Source organism: Tupaia chinensis, unplaced genomic scaffold, assembly GCF_000334495.1.
Source record: "Tupaia chinensis unplaced genomic scaffold, TupChi_1.0 Scaffold149011_1, whole genome shotgun sequence".
Taxonomy (NCBI): Eukaryota; Metazoa; Chordata; class Mammalia; order Scandentia; family Tupaiidae; genus Tupaia; species Tupaia belangeri.
Genome location: NW_006208857.1, coordinates 331,263 through 344,319, shown reverse-complemented (window position 1 = coordinate 344,319; position 13,057 = coordinate 331,263). Strand labels below are relative to the sequence as shown.

The 13,057-nt window shown below is 52.1% G+C and overlaps 2 protein-coding genes across 2 annotated transcripts in view; one reads left to right on the top strand and one right to left on the bottom strand.

The window, feature by feature from the left end:
• The first annotated feature begins 6 nt into the window (after positions 1-6).
• Positions 7-9,614, top strand: EMG1 (EMG1 N1-specific pseudouridine methyltransferase). Its single transcript, XM_006170777.2, has 6 exons — positions 7-515; positions 7,604-7,705; positions 7,802-7,943; positions 8,319-8,377; positions 8,458-8,607; positions 9,345-9,614. Exons 1-6 carry the CDS (start codon positions 348-350, stop codon positions 9,456-9,458), a joined length of 735 nt encoding a protein of 244 aa, XP_006170839.1. The 5' UTR covers positions 7-347; the 3' UTR covers positions 9,459-9,614.
• Positions 9,615-9,840: 226 nt separating this feature from the next.
• The window catches only part of LPCAT3 (lysophosphatidylcholine acyltransferase 3), a 56,410-nt gene continuing 53,193 nt past the window's right edge, over positions 9,841-13,057 (bottom strand). Inside the window, exons 8-13 of the mRNA XM_006170778.3 lie at positions 12,389-12,475; positions 12,133-12,299; positions 10,891-11,038; positions 10,663-10,821; positions 10,433-10,561; positions 9,841-10,222 (exon numbers count right to left, since the gene is read on the bottom strand). Of these exons, the coding sequence (XP_006170840.1) occupies positions 10,445-10,561; positions 10,663-10,821; positions 10,891-11,038; positions 12,133-12,299; positions 12,389-12,475 (678 nt within the window). The 3' untranslated portion in view covers positions 9,841-10,222; positions 10,433-10,444. The remainder of the gene's footprint in view (positions 10,223-10,432; positions 10,562-10,662; positions 10,822-10,890; positions 11,039-12,132; positions 12,300-12,388; positions 12,476-13,057) is intronic.

Sequence of the window (13,057 nt, the reverse complement as noted above, 5' to 3'; positions counted from 1 at the left end):
GGGACGGGGTTGCCGCCCCGCTGCTGCCCCGCTCCAGGGTAGAGCGCTCACCCTTCACACGCGGGCTCCGGCCCGTAGTGCTCGCGGGAGAAAGGGCACCGGAAGTGCGTTCCCTTCTAAAGCTTCCCCCGTCTTGCCCACGCCGGACCCAAACTTCGCGCACAGGAACTGCGCATCCGGAAGTACCCCCTCTTTTTGGAACCCTGCCCGATTCGGGAGCTCGAGAGAGTAGGCCATCGCCATTTCCAAGCGCCCACTTTCAAAATGGTAGCCGGAAGGAAGTTCGCGGCTGCGACGAGCGCGAGGTTCTAATTGCAGAGCAAGCAATTTCCGGTCCGTTAGCAAAGATGGCTGCGCCCAGTGGTGGCTTCCAGCCTCGTGAGCGGCGCAGCGGGGAGCAGGAGCAGGATTGGGACGCGTCAGCCCCCAAGCGGCCCCGGCTCGGGGCTGGAAGCAAGATCGGAGGCCGTAGGCTCATTGTGGTGCTGGAAGGGGCCAGTCTGGAGACGGTCAAGGTAACTCGGGACAGGAAGTGGAGAACTCGGGGATCGGGAGAGTGGCTTTCCTGGGGACGCGAGTGAGGGGCTCGAAGTGGGTGGAGGCACAGACGAAGCTGCTTTCGGAGGGGGCTGGTCCTGTCGGCACTCGCCTGGTTTCACACCTTGGGTTGGCAGTGCTCATTCCAAGCCTTACCTCCCTGATTCCAGTGGACTGGCCGGGGTCTGTGATGTAGTTTGTCTTTGTGTCACCCCACGCCCCAAGACAAGTTGCTGGGGAAACGACAAAGTCAGGCTAGCCTAGTCTGTCCACCCCTTTTAAAGACTTCATATTTAAACCTGTTAGAGGGTGTCTACTGTCACCCCTCTCTTGCTGTTCACCTGGAACACTCTGGATTAGATATTTGATATGCTTAACATTTTACCTTTGCCCATCACTCGTCAATTCCAAGTGAAGTAAAACTGGCAAGGGCCTTTTTGTTTGTTTTTTTTTGGGAAGGTTTTTGCCATCCGGCGCGTGCGCTCGCCGGGAGAGAGTGAGAGGGAAAGTGAGAAGTCCCCTTGCTGGCGGGATGGCCACCCTGAGTCCCTTCTCCCGGAATTTTTGCCTGCGTGATTTTCAAGCCAACTTCTCTGGGGCTCTAACCGGTGGACCATGTGGGAGTCCAGTACCTTAACCACCATGCTCCGTTTGCCCCAGCAAGTTCACATCTTAAAACCTTGTGCCGTGTTGTTACTCCTCGTTTCTGACTCTTCATAGCTAAAGTTGCATTGAGTATGCCCACAAGAGATAGCATTGGTCTGAGACACGGATTTTCATCTTGGTCCTTACACTTATTTTAAGTGTGTGACTTTGAGAAAATAAGTGTGTCCTCAGTTTGAATGGGGGTAATAACTGAACCATACAAGGGGACAAGTCCTTCTAAAGTAGTACATTTTCGGCATCTCAGGTGAGATCCTTTTCCACTTGTTCTTCCTCAGTCCTGTGACACTTACTGGTCTATCAACCTTGCAGTCTAGAAAACCTTTTTTCATTTTAAAGAATTATTTTATTTAACTTTATTTATTTATATATTTACTTACTTAATTTGACCAGAGAGGAACAGAGCCAGAGAGATGGACACAGAAGGAAGGTGAAAATGAGAAAACAAGCCACCAGTTCCAGGCCTGAAACCGTGGTTAGCCATGTGGCAAGCCTGTGCCCTTAACCACCACGCCACCTGTCCACCCCAGAAAACCTGTTTTTAAAGTGACCAATTAATCAGGTTTCCTCTTAATTTGCTTCTGCGATTGGTATTTCTCTTTTAAGGTTTTTATTGCCAGAAGACGCATGCGCTTACCAGACGCTACGGTGCAGTGTGGTCAGGCCGCAAGCCCTTCTCCATCTCCCTACCCTGTACAGATTCTGGACGTGCATACACACGTGCCTGGCATGTTTTCCAAGCGCAGGGGCCAGGAGTGGAACTGCAGTTGATCATTAGTTGTGTGGGATCTGGCTCCCCCAGTCACTGGGCTATGGGACCAGCCCTGTGATTGCTATTTCTGGCCTGGTTACAGGCTCTTTTATTCTTCTCTTAGTAATTGCTGTCTTTTCAATGCGAATGTTCGTTCTGACAGTTCTTGTTAGCTCTTCCGTATAACTATGTAATTGAAAATATGAAAAACATGTCTGTCAGCAGAGCAGAGTGGTTGAGAGTGTAGACTCACTAGATTGCCTGGGCTCTAACTCCTTCTCCCTACTAGTCACGTGACCTGAAGCACATCATGTAGCCATTTAGTTTCTTCATATACTCCATGGGATAATAGTACCTGTCTTGGAGGATTATTGGAAGGATCAAAGGAGTTAATATGAATAAAGAGTTCAGAAGAGGGACCAGCAGGTGGCGTAATGGTTACATTGTTGAACTCCTGAGTAGTCTACCAGGGTTCAAGTTCTGGCCCCTGGAACTTAAAACGCAACATGGGGGTGGTGGTGGTTGTGGCATGGTGGTTAAGGCACTGGACTCCAACATGGCTGACTACAGTTCGAGTCCCAGACCTGGTGACTCACTTTCTCACTTTCCTTCTCTCTCTGTTTCTTTGTCTGCCTCTCTCTGTTGAATGAAAGTGGACCATAGCAAACGAAATAATAATAATTAATAAAGTTAAATAATAATTAAAAAAAAAAGCCATGTGCGTGTGCATGTGTGCGTGGCCGAAATCTTGAGAGGAGAAGGGATTACAATGTGGCCATCCCCCCTGGGTTGTGATTTCTTGCTTTCTGTCTGTCTCTCTGTCTTTCTGGCAAGGGCATGGGCCCTGTAAACATCATAAAAAAAAAAAAAAAGAAAGAAAGAAAGAAAGAGTTTAGAAGAATGCCTGGCAGTTGGAATTAGTTATTATGATTATTTATTCCAGGCTTCTCATTAAGAAGTTGGAAAGGTCCTGGCCAAATGAAAATTCTTAGAGCCTGCTCTGGAAGACTAGGTCAGGTTGTCATCAATGCTACTTCAGGGTGATATTCAAAGCTGGTTGAAGTCGTCATTCTACCGTACCGTGTCTTTTGTCTTCCCGGTACTGGCATGCTCTGCTTTTGCCAGCCTTATTTGGGCCTACTCCTGCTATTCCTTTTTAAAAAATTTTTAAATTAAAATTATTTATTTAATTTTATTATTATTCATTTTTTAATTTGACCAGGCAGAGACAGAGAAAGGGAAAGTGAGGGACCAGCAGTTAGCGTAATGGCTATGTCACTGGACTCCCACGTAGTCGACCACGGTTCATGTCCCGGACCTGGTGGCTGAAACTCACGCCGGGTGCGTGTGCATGCATGCCCAAGATCCCGAGAGGAGAATGGAGGAGAATGGATTGCAGCGTGACCATCCCCCCTGGGGAGTGATTTCTCGCTTTCTATATCTCTGTCTCTGTCTGTCTGGCGAGCACACGCGCCCTATAGCAAAAACCTCTCCAAAAAAAAAAAAAGAAAGAAAGGGAAAGTGAGAAAACAAGCTGCTAGATCTAGGAATTGAATCACAGTTGACCATGTGGGAGTCCATCTCTTTAACCACCACTCTACCTACTGGCCCCACCATTAGTTCCCTTTAAAAATAAAAAGTTAAGAGATTTTTGCTATAGACTGTGTACAATTGCTGGAGAGACAGAGAGACAGGAAGTGAGAAATCACCTCCCCAAGGAGGATCACCACACTACAGTTGCTTCTCCATTTTCCTATTGAGATTTTGGCCACACATGCACATGTGCCCGATGTGTTTTAAGCTGCTGGGTTTGGGACGCAAACTGTGGTCGACTATGTGGGAAACCTGCCACTTAACCATTATGCCATCTGCTGGTCCTGCCATTAATTCCTAATAGTCCAGCCTCACTGGCCGCCTTTGGTTTCTTGAACGCACTGCAGTCTTTTACACCATTTTTTAAAAAATTATTTAATTTTATTTATTATTATTTTAAATTTGCTATAGGGCATGTACACTCACTAGAGAAACAGAGAGATGGAAAGTGAGAAAGCAAGCTGCAAGGTCCGGGACTTCAACCGTGGTGGTCATGTGGCCTAACCACCATGCCACCTGCTGGCCCAATTCTCTTACACCTTAATGCCATTGCATATGTGGTTCTCTAACTGTAAGCCCCCCACCCTCAGCTTTTTGCCTCACTGCTACTCTTTTTTTATTTTGGAGAGATTTTCACTATAGGGCACGTGCGCTCGCCAGACAGAGAGAGACAGACAGAAAGCGAGAAATCACCCCCCAGGGGGGATGGTCACGCCACAATCCCTTCTCCATTCTCCTCTCGGGATCTTGGGCACGCACGCACACGCGTCTGGCGTGAGTTTAAGCCACTGGGTCTGGGACTCAAATCGCGGTCGACTACGTGGGAGTCCAGCGACATAGCCATTACGCTAACTGCTGGTTCCCCCTCATTGCTACTCTTCATTCATTGAATAGTTCTTGAGTTTCTGAAGTGCGTCATGACTTTTCTGACAACCCGTTATTGTGCTGCTCATTCTTCAGTTATTAGGTTAAATGTTACTACCCAGAAGAATGAATGGCTCCCTGGTATAAAACAGATCCTCCTGTTAGAACCCTTTGATGAACTGTTTATTTTTCCTTCATAATATTTATCACAATTTGAATTAAACATTCATGTGATTGTTTTTTTGTCTGTCTCTGTAAGAACAGAGAAGAAGGGTTTAAAAATCCTTTCCTATGGGCCGGTGGCATGGTGGCTAAGGTTGCTGGACTCCCCTCCCACGTGGCCGACTGTGGTTCGCGTCCCGGACTTGGTGGCTTGCTTTCTCACTTTTCCTCTCTTTCACTCTGTCCCTCTCTGGTCAAATTTAAATAAATAAATAAAGTTAAATAAAATAATTCTTTAAAACAATCCTTTCCTGGGACTAGCAGTTGGCATAATGGCTATGTCGCTGGACTCCCAGGTAGTTGACCAGGGTTCGAGTCCCGGACCTGGTGGCGTGTGTGCCCAAGATCCTGAGAGGAGAATGGAGGAGAGGCAACGGTTGCGGTGTGGCCATTCTCCCCGGGGGTGATTTCTCGCTTTTTGTCTCTTCGTCTCTCTCTGGCGAGCGCACGTGCCCTATAGCAAAAACCTCTCCCCCCAAAAAATCCTTTCTTATATCTTTAGTACCTTTACAGCCATGACATGTGGGATGCGTTTTCTGATTATTCTAGTTAGTGGTTTTCAAACCTACTAACCACAGCCCACAACAAAAAAATAAAAGTTACATCGTGGGCACTTTACACATTCTGCTACGTGAAGCTAAGTTTCATAAACCACTGTTCACTATTACTATATGTAAAGTACTCTGACGTTTTCTTTCATTAAAAGAGTAAAAACTCTTGGGGACCAGCAGGTGGTGTGGTGGTTAAGGCGCTGGACACTCCCATATGGCTGACCATGGTTTGAGTCCCAGACCTGGTGGCTTGGGTTTTCCCCTTCCCTCTCTGTCTCTCTGGTCAAATTAAAAGTAAATGAATGAATAAATAAAGTTAAATAAATGATTCTCAAAAAAAAAAAAAAAAGAACAAAACCTCTTTTAATGACATTAAAACTTGTGCCAAGTTTTATACCCTATTAGTGAGTTGAAACTGGATTATTCTATTCAAGAGGTTTATTTTAATCTGTAACTTAGAGATGTGAACTTAGTCATAAACCCAGTCCGTTGTCCTTTGTTCTTTGTATTTACTGACATTCTTGCTATTTCAGCTTTTCAGTTAATTTCACAACCTACTTTTCCCCTAAATTTACTGGAGCTATATATTTCAAGGTATTGCTAGATATACACAAATACTGTAGTCATCATTAAAGCATAACCTTTGGGGGCTGGCAGATGGCGTGGTGGTTAAGGGCATTGATCTCCCACATGGCTGACTACGGTTCGAGTCCTAGACCTGGCGGACCCACTCTGTCCCTCTCTTGTTAAAATTTAAATAAAGTTAAATAATTCTTTAGAAAAATGCATAACCTTGGAACCAGCAATTAGTGTAATGGCTATGTCACTGGACTCCCACGTAGTCTACCGTGGTTCGCGTCCCGGACCCGGTGGCTTAAACTCACGCCGGGCATGTGTGCGTGCGTGCCCAAGATCCCGAGAGGAGAATGGAGGAGAAGGGCTTGCGGTGTGACTATCCCCCCTGGGGGGGTGATTTCTCGCTTTCTCTCTCTCTGTCTGTCTCTGTCTGTCTGGCGAGCACACATGCCCTATAGCAAAAACCTCTCAAAAAAAAAAAAAAAAAAAGAAAAAAGAAAAAGAAAAATGCATAACCTTTCAAAACTTGTATTTGTACTTAAATGTGTTTAATTTTTTTTTTTTTTATTGGCACCCTAATGCTTTTTAGGATTCCAAATTGCAGCTTGCAGTTCTTTCTCTTAGTCTGAAGTCAGCTGGTGGCGTGGTGGGTAAGGCACTGGACTCCCACATAGCCACCTGCGGTTTAGGTCCCAGACGTGGCAGCTTGAAACCTGTGCCGGGCATGTGTGCCCCAAATCCCAGGAGAATGGGGGAGAAGGGATTGTGACATGACCCTCCCCCTGGGGGTGAGTTCTCACTCTCCCTCTCACTCTTTCGGGCACGTGAGCGCCTGTGGACAACGGCAAGGACAGAAACCGCAGCCTGAGTCTTTAGCACCAGACTTCTAGCTGGTGTCTTCTCCAGTACCCGGTTGCCAGGGTCCTATTTCTGTCACTCCTGTCACGCCCCTCTTCCTCCAGATCTAGTTTCTGGTGCTTGACAGCTGAGGAGCCTGTGCTGTACAGCAGGTTCATACCTAGTCACTGCCCTTTATGCCTCAGTTCTCGCTTCCCCGTTTCCTTTCCTCGTGTATCTGCCTTCTCTTAATCCCATTCGTACCTTTGTTCATGTCAGTCTTAAACCTGGGAGTAACGCCTGTTTTACTTGAGAGCAGTATTCCTCAATTGAACTAGCTCCTGCCTCGTCGGAATTTTCACACTTCCTGTCCCACCTGTGGCTCTTAGTCTGTGCTATAAGCACACCAGTGGTAAGGACTGTAGGCGGTGTGCTTAGCTCGTCCTCACGTCCCTGTGGTGGACGTCAGTGCAGTCTTGTCACTACCGAACTCCTGCCTGGTCGCAGAGCCTCTCGCTAGCCTTGCCAGCAGCCATGGCTGTGAGTTAGATCTGTCTCGTGCAGTCACGGGCCGTGCCCTTCCTCCCGTTTCTCTCCTTAAGATCAGCTACGGGCCACTTTGTGGCCTGGTGTTTGAGGCGACTGGGTCCCACATGGCCAACTGCAGGGGTCTGAGTCCTGCACATGGTGGCCATGTGTGCGTGCATGCCCAGAATCCCAAGAAGAGAACTCGGGAGAAAGGATTGTGGTGTGACCTTCGCCCACGGAGGGTGCTTTCTCCTGCAAGTGTATAGCCCACTGGCATGTTATTAAAAAAAGATCAGGTACTGGGGTTGGGGTAAGTGTGGCCGCAGTAATTCCCTGAAGGGCTGCTGACCCCCACCACCCCCGAATCTCTGGTTGAGCAGGCCTGAGGAGGTGTAGCTGCTGCCAGTTGGGGGACCACACTGGGGGCCATGGGCTAGGTACTAGGAACTGATGTTGCTCTGCCACGTTCCCTGCCCTTCAGGTAGGGAAGACGTACGAGCTACTCAACTGCGACAAGCACAAGTCTATGCTGCTGAAGAATGGACGGGACCCTGGGGAAGTGAGGCCCGACATAGCCCACCAGGTAGCTCCAGGCATAGCACACAGCCGGTCTCGGTAGGGAGGCGAGGCGGCCGGGCTGCCGGCGTTAGTCTAACTGCCTTGGCTCTGCCTTCCTCAGAGTTTACTGATGCTGATGGACAGTCCCCTGAACAGAGCTGGCTTGCTGCAGGTTTACATCCACACACAGAAGAACGTGCTGATTGAGGTGAACCCACAGACTCGAATCCCCAGAACCTTCGACCGCTTCTGTGGCCTCATGGGTGAGAAGCCTTGGGGTTGAGACTTCAGAGTGAACCTGGCAGCGATGACAGTCGGAGGAGGGGGAGAGGGAGAACTGAATGTGGAGTGTTGTAAGTGGTGGTGGTGGTGGGGCAACGTGGGTGATACTAGGACGTGGTCTCTTCTCTGTGCTGGAAAGGCCACGCTCCTGTTCTTGCCGTAGGTCCCTGGCTGAGTGAAAAAGGGGGTCTGAGCTTAGCCCGTACTGTAGTTATGTGCTTGTGCTCCTGACATCTTCGGAGTAGTCAGTCTGGACGTGAAGGGCACTCGGAACCCACGTGCCTATGGCTTTCTCTGGCTGGATCACCAGGCAGGTGTGTGGTCCTCAGTTCAAAACTGTTTTTTCCTCTTCCTAGTTCAGCTTTTACACAAGCTCAGTGTTCGAGCAGCTGACGGCCCCCAGAAGCTCTTGAAGGTGAGGAACTGAAACCTACTGGTTGGAGTTGGGGTTCTGGGATGCTTCCAGGCTGATTTTCCTCTTTTCTTCCCCCTTAGGTAATAAAGAATCCAGTGTCGGATCACTTCCCAGTTGGATGTGTGAAGATCGGCACCTCTTTCTCCATCCCCATCGTCAGTGATGTACGAGAGTTGGTGCCCAGCAGCGACCCTGTTGTTTTTGTGGTGGGGGCCTTTGCCCACGGCACGGTAAGGCCTAGGCTCAACCAGTAGTCTTTCAAGAGCTGAGGCCTAGCCCAGAACTCCAAGATTGACTGTGGGTTTGGATCCGGAGTTGGCCTGAGACATGCTGGGCACGTGTGCCCCTCAGAGCCGAACTGGATGGAGGGCTGGGATGGGGCAGTCGTGTGACACACCCTGCCGAGGGTGCCTGTTTCTCTCTCATGAGGGAGAGAAAGAATTCCAGGGCCGTTAGCGTGTCGATGGTCCTTATCCTCAGAACTGGTAGTAGATGGTGACGACAGAGCTAGACACACACGGCAGCCCTAGGCTGTGCCCAGGTGGGGACTGCTGGTAGATCTGGAATAGAGCTCGGGGCTTTGTCCTCGTCGGAGTCAAGTTTTTGCTGTAGGGTGTGTGTGTGTGTGTGTGTGTGTGTGCGCGCGCGCGCGCGTGTGTGCGCATGCACTGGAGAGTGAGCAAGAGAGAGGGAAAGTGAGAAATCACCCACTGGGGGATGGCACCACCACAGTCTCGGGATTCTGGGCACACACGCACACACACCCGGGATGATTTCAAGCTGCCTGGCCCAGGACTCCACCTGGAGTTGGCCCTGTGGGGTCTGGCACCGGAACACCATGCCACCTGCAGCCCTGGAGAAGTGTGATAGTGAACAGCGCTGCTGACACAGCCGTGCGTGCCTGTCCTGCGAGTGGCTGGCCCTGCTACAGAGTGCCAGGGCTGGCTGACGGCCGCTCTCTCCTCAGGTCGATGTGGAGTACACGGAGAAGATGGTGTCCATCAGCAACTACCCGCTTTCTGCTGCCCTCACCTGCGCAAAACTTACCACCGCCTTTGAAGAAGTGTGGGGCGTCATCTGACAGCAGCGGGGCCTTGCTCTGAACCCACAGACTGCTCACACTGCACCCTCGGCCCTGTTCTGAACTGGAAGACGGCCTCCTGCTCCGAGCAGTCGGACTGTGGGGACGCTGGGGCCGTCCACGTGCTGTTTATCTTATAAATACTGTTCTTGCAAACCAGGTTGTTTTGGGGTGGGGGGTTTCAACTCAGTAGTTTCTGATGGTGGAAACTGTCCCCCCCAAGACTTGGCAGACAGTTGAGGTTAGAGTTTGCAGCTTTGTTCCAGGCTTTGAAGGTAGGTGTGAGCTCCAGGTTTCCTAGACATCCACGCTCTAGAGACCCCAGTGACCTTGGCCACGGCACATGTGAACCGTGAAAGAAAGCAGCCAGGAGTGCCCACGGTGAAAACCTGAACAAACAAGTGACTTTATCTGGTTCCAAGGTAGAAAAAGTGGAGCAGGCAGGGCCTCGTGCCCCCCTCCCCCCACAGGGGGGCGGTGGCGGTGGCACGTATACAATCATAGTGAGTTGGCAGGAGGACGCAACAGATTCCTGGCTAGAGGGGAGATAAGGCAACGTGCAGGGGGGAGCCCTGAGAGGCCACGGGCCCCTCCGCTCCTCCCACAAGAGTTTCCCCTTTGGCCCCAGATGAAGACTTGGGCGGCAGAGGCACAGCTGCGAGGGCCATGTCTTCCAGCCTCCGGCTCCTCTGTCCTGGTGCTGGGGCGCGGGAGTGCTGTGACGAGGGGGACAGTCGCTTCTGCACCAGTTCTGCTGAGGCCACCTGTGAGACGAGGCACTGGACTGGAGGGCCGGGCCTCGCTCTGCACGGCCCTGGCCTGGTGCCCGCCCCGCTGCTTCCTGGTGTGCCCAGATAGGTTAGAGGTGGCAGTGCCCCACCCACCGGGCCACCCTGCAGCTCCCCCGCGTTTCCAGTACTGCCATTTCCCCCAGCCACCTGCTCCGCTATGTGACCTGGTGGCTGTGGACTTACCAGGGAAATAGATTATTCCATTTTCTTGAGCTTCTCTTTCCTTGGCACCATTACTTTGTGAATATAAGGCAATATGAACAGGAGGCTCAAGAAGAAGACGTGGCCAAGAAAATAGATGGACTTGTACACCTGGGAGGGGGGACAGGCCACTGAGGTGCTGTGGGGACAGAGCACCCCCTGCTGCTCCTCCCGCACCATTCCCCCCAGCTCCCAGCCAGGCCGCGGCTCACCTTCAGCCACTTGTCCCATGTGAAGAGGCAGAAGGCAGTCATGGAGTAGCCCATGAAGAGCCAGTGGATGGTCTGCTGCACCAGGTAGTACATGGGCTGCAGGACGGCGATGGAGGCCAGGGTGCTCAGCACTGGGCTCTCGCGGATCAGGTTGGCAGCCTGGGGGATGGCACGGACATCAGTGTCTGGCCCCTCCCACGGCCCCTCGCCGCCTCCCTGGAAGCCTACCTGTCTTTCCACAATTACGATGAGGAACTCCATCTGGAAGCAGACCAGGTAGCCTGAGTGTAGGCCGTGCCAGAGGGCCAGGAAGAGCAACGAGAGACCCTGGGACAGCTCCTTATTTCCGAGGAACTTGAGTCGTTTGAAGAAGTAACTAGAGGAAAGGGTGGGTCAGAACAAGCCTGGGACTGGTGGTCCTTGCACTCCCACCATCCTGCCTCTGGTTCTTGGGCCTGCCCCAGGAGTGGTGTGGCGTGGTGGCTGGCTCCCACCCGTGGCCACCAGAGGCGGCAGTGCTAACTTAGAGACAGAAGACAGTCCGCCTGGCCTGGCTTAGCTCAGGTAATGACCGGGGCCACCTGAGTGCCTGGTCCTGGCCCTGCCGTGAAGAATGGCAGGCACGCCAGGCTGACACTCTAGTGGGACAGACACGGACCAAGTGCTCGCAAACAGGTTGAGGAGGATGTAGAGCCAGTGGCAGAACTGGGACTAAAACGCAGGATACAGGTACTTAATAGCTTTCTTTTAAAGTTGGCTTATTCTGAGACAGTGACCACTGATGGAGTCATGACCCCATCGTGACCCTGATCATGGACCACCATGATCCACCCTCAGCCAGCCAGGATCACGGCATGTGTGCTGGGCACGAGCCAGGACCTTCTGCGTGGCTTCAGCACTGGATCTGCGGGGCCACCATGGCTGGCCTGTCTCTTCTTCATATATGATAGGAATGGTTTCTTGGTGGGAGGGGATAGAAAGTGTGTGGGTGGGGCAGCAGACAGCGTAGTGGTCACTCACTGGACTCCTACGTGGCCGAGTGTGGTTCAAGTCAATCACGCCAGGCGCATGTGTGTGCATTGCCTGAGATCCTGGGAGGAGGGGCCAGCCGATGGTGTAATGGTTACTTTGCTGGACTCCCACATGGCTGACCACAGTTTGAGTCCCAGACCAGGAGGCTTGCAACTCATGCCAGGTACGTGTGTGTGCATGTCCAAAATCCTGAGAGGAGAATGGAGAAGGGGGACTGCAGTGTGGCCATTCCCCTTGGGGGGAGTTCTTGCTTTCTGGGGGAGATTTCTCATTTTCCCTCTCACTGTCCTGTCTCTCTGTACATATGCCCAAAGGCCAAAACCACTAAAAAGAAAAGGAAAAAGCACGTCTAAGTGTGTGTGTGTGAGGGCCTGGAGGGTTTATCCCTGTGGGAGACACGGAGGTGACCCACCACATCCCCGTCCTCCAGCTGCTTACCGGGCCACCCAGGCGTTGGTGTTGATGTTGAAAGAGGCGATGGTGCCAGTGAAGCGTGGGGTTGTTTCAAAGAGCCACACCTTCATGTTGGCACAGGCGTCCCACTTGGCCTGTCCCTTCTCTTCAAAGCCATTGAAGCCCAGCCCCGTCAGAATGCACACTCCTTCCTGAGCACAGGTCAGCAGTCAGGGTCCTGGCCACACCCCGGCCAGCCCCTGCAGCTGAGTGCTCCGCCCGGTTCCGCCCCTCCACGTACCGTGACCAGCCAACAGGTGACGTACTTGTACAGCACGAACTTGCCCCAGACCAGCATGTACATGCAGCGGAGCCAGAAAGGGCGGTTCTTGGGGAGAGAGAACACGGTATGGGCGAGCACGCCAGTGGCCTCCCCCTTCCTCTGCAAGTTCGTGGCTGGCTACTTTGGCTGGGTCAGAATCCTGCTGTCGGGTGTCTCCCGACAGTCGGGCCTGACAGGCTACAGGGGTAAGCGGGGGAGCCCAGTGAGCGTCCACCACCGCTCCTCAGAGGGTCTCCGAAGTCCGCATAGTGCTGCCCTCAGCTCTTGTTCCCTTCCTCTGCAAAGTCCTGAGCGATCGGAGTGGGGAGCAGAGGACTCCAAACCCTGCTCGGGGTCGACTTGCAGAGAGCAGCCTGCCCGCGACGGCAGGAGCTGTGGCAGGCCCTCAGCTGGGCAGCAGAAAAGCCAGCATGCCCCCTCCCTTGGATTCTGGATTCCCCGGGTCCCCCAGATCTATCAGTCCAGAGAAGAAAAGGGGCTGGAGAATCAGAAGCTGCTGTGCTCTGAGTCGGCACATGGAAGTGACAGGGCAAGCTAGGGGTGGCAAGGGGTGCCAAAGTGCACCTCCACAGCTGGGGCCCGGGACGGCCGTCAGTGCCGGCTGGTGACTGTGCCGGCCTGGCTGCC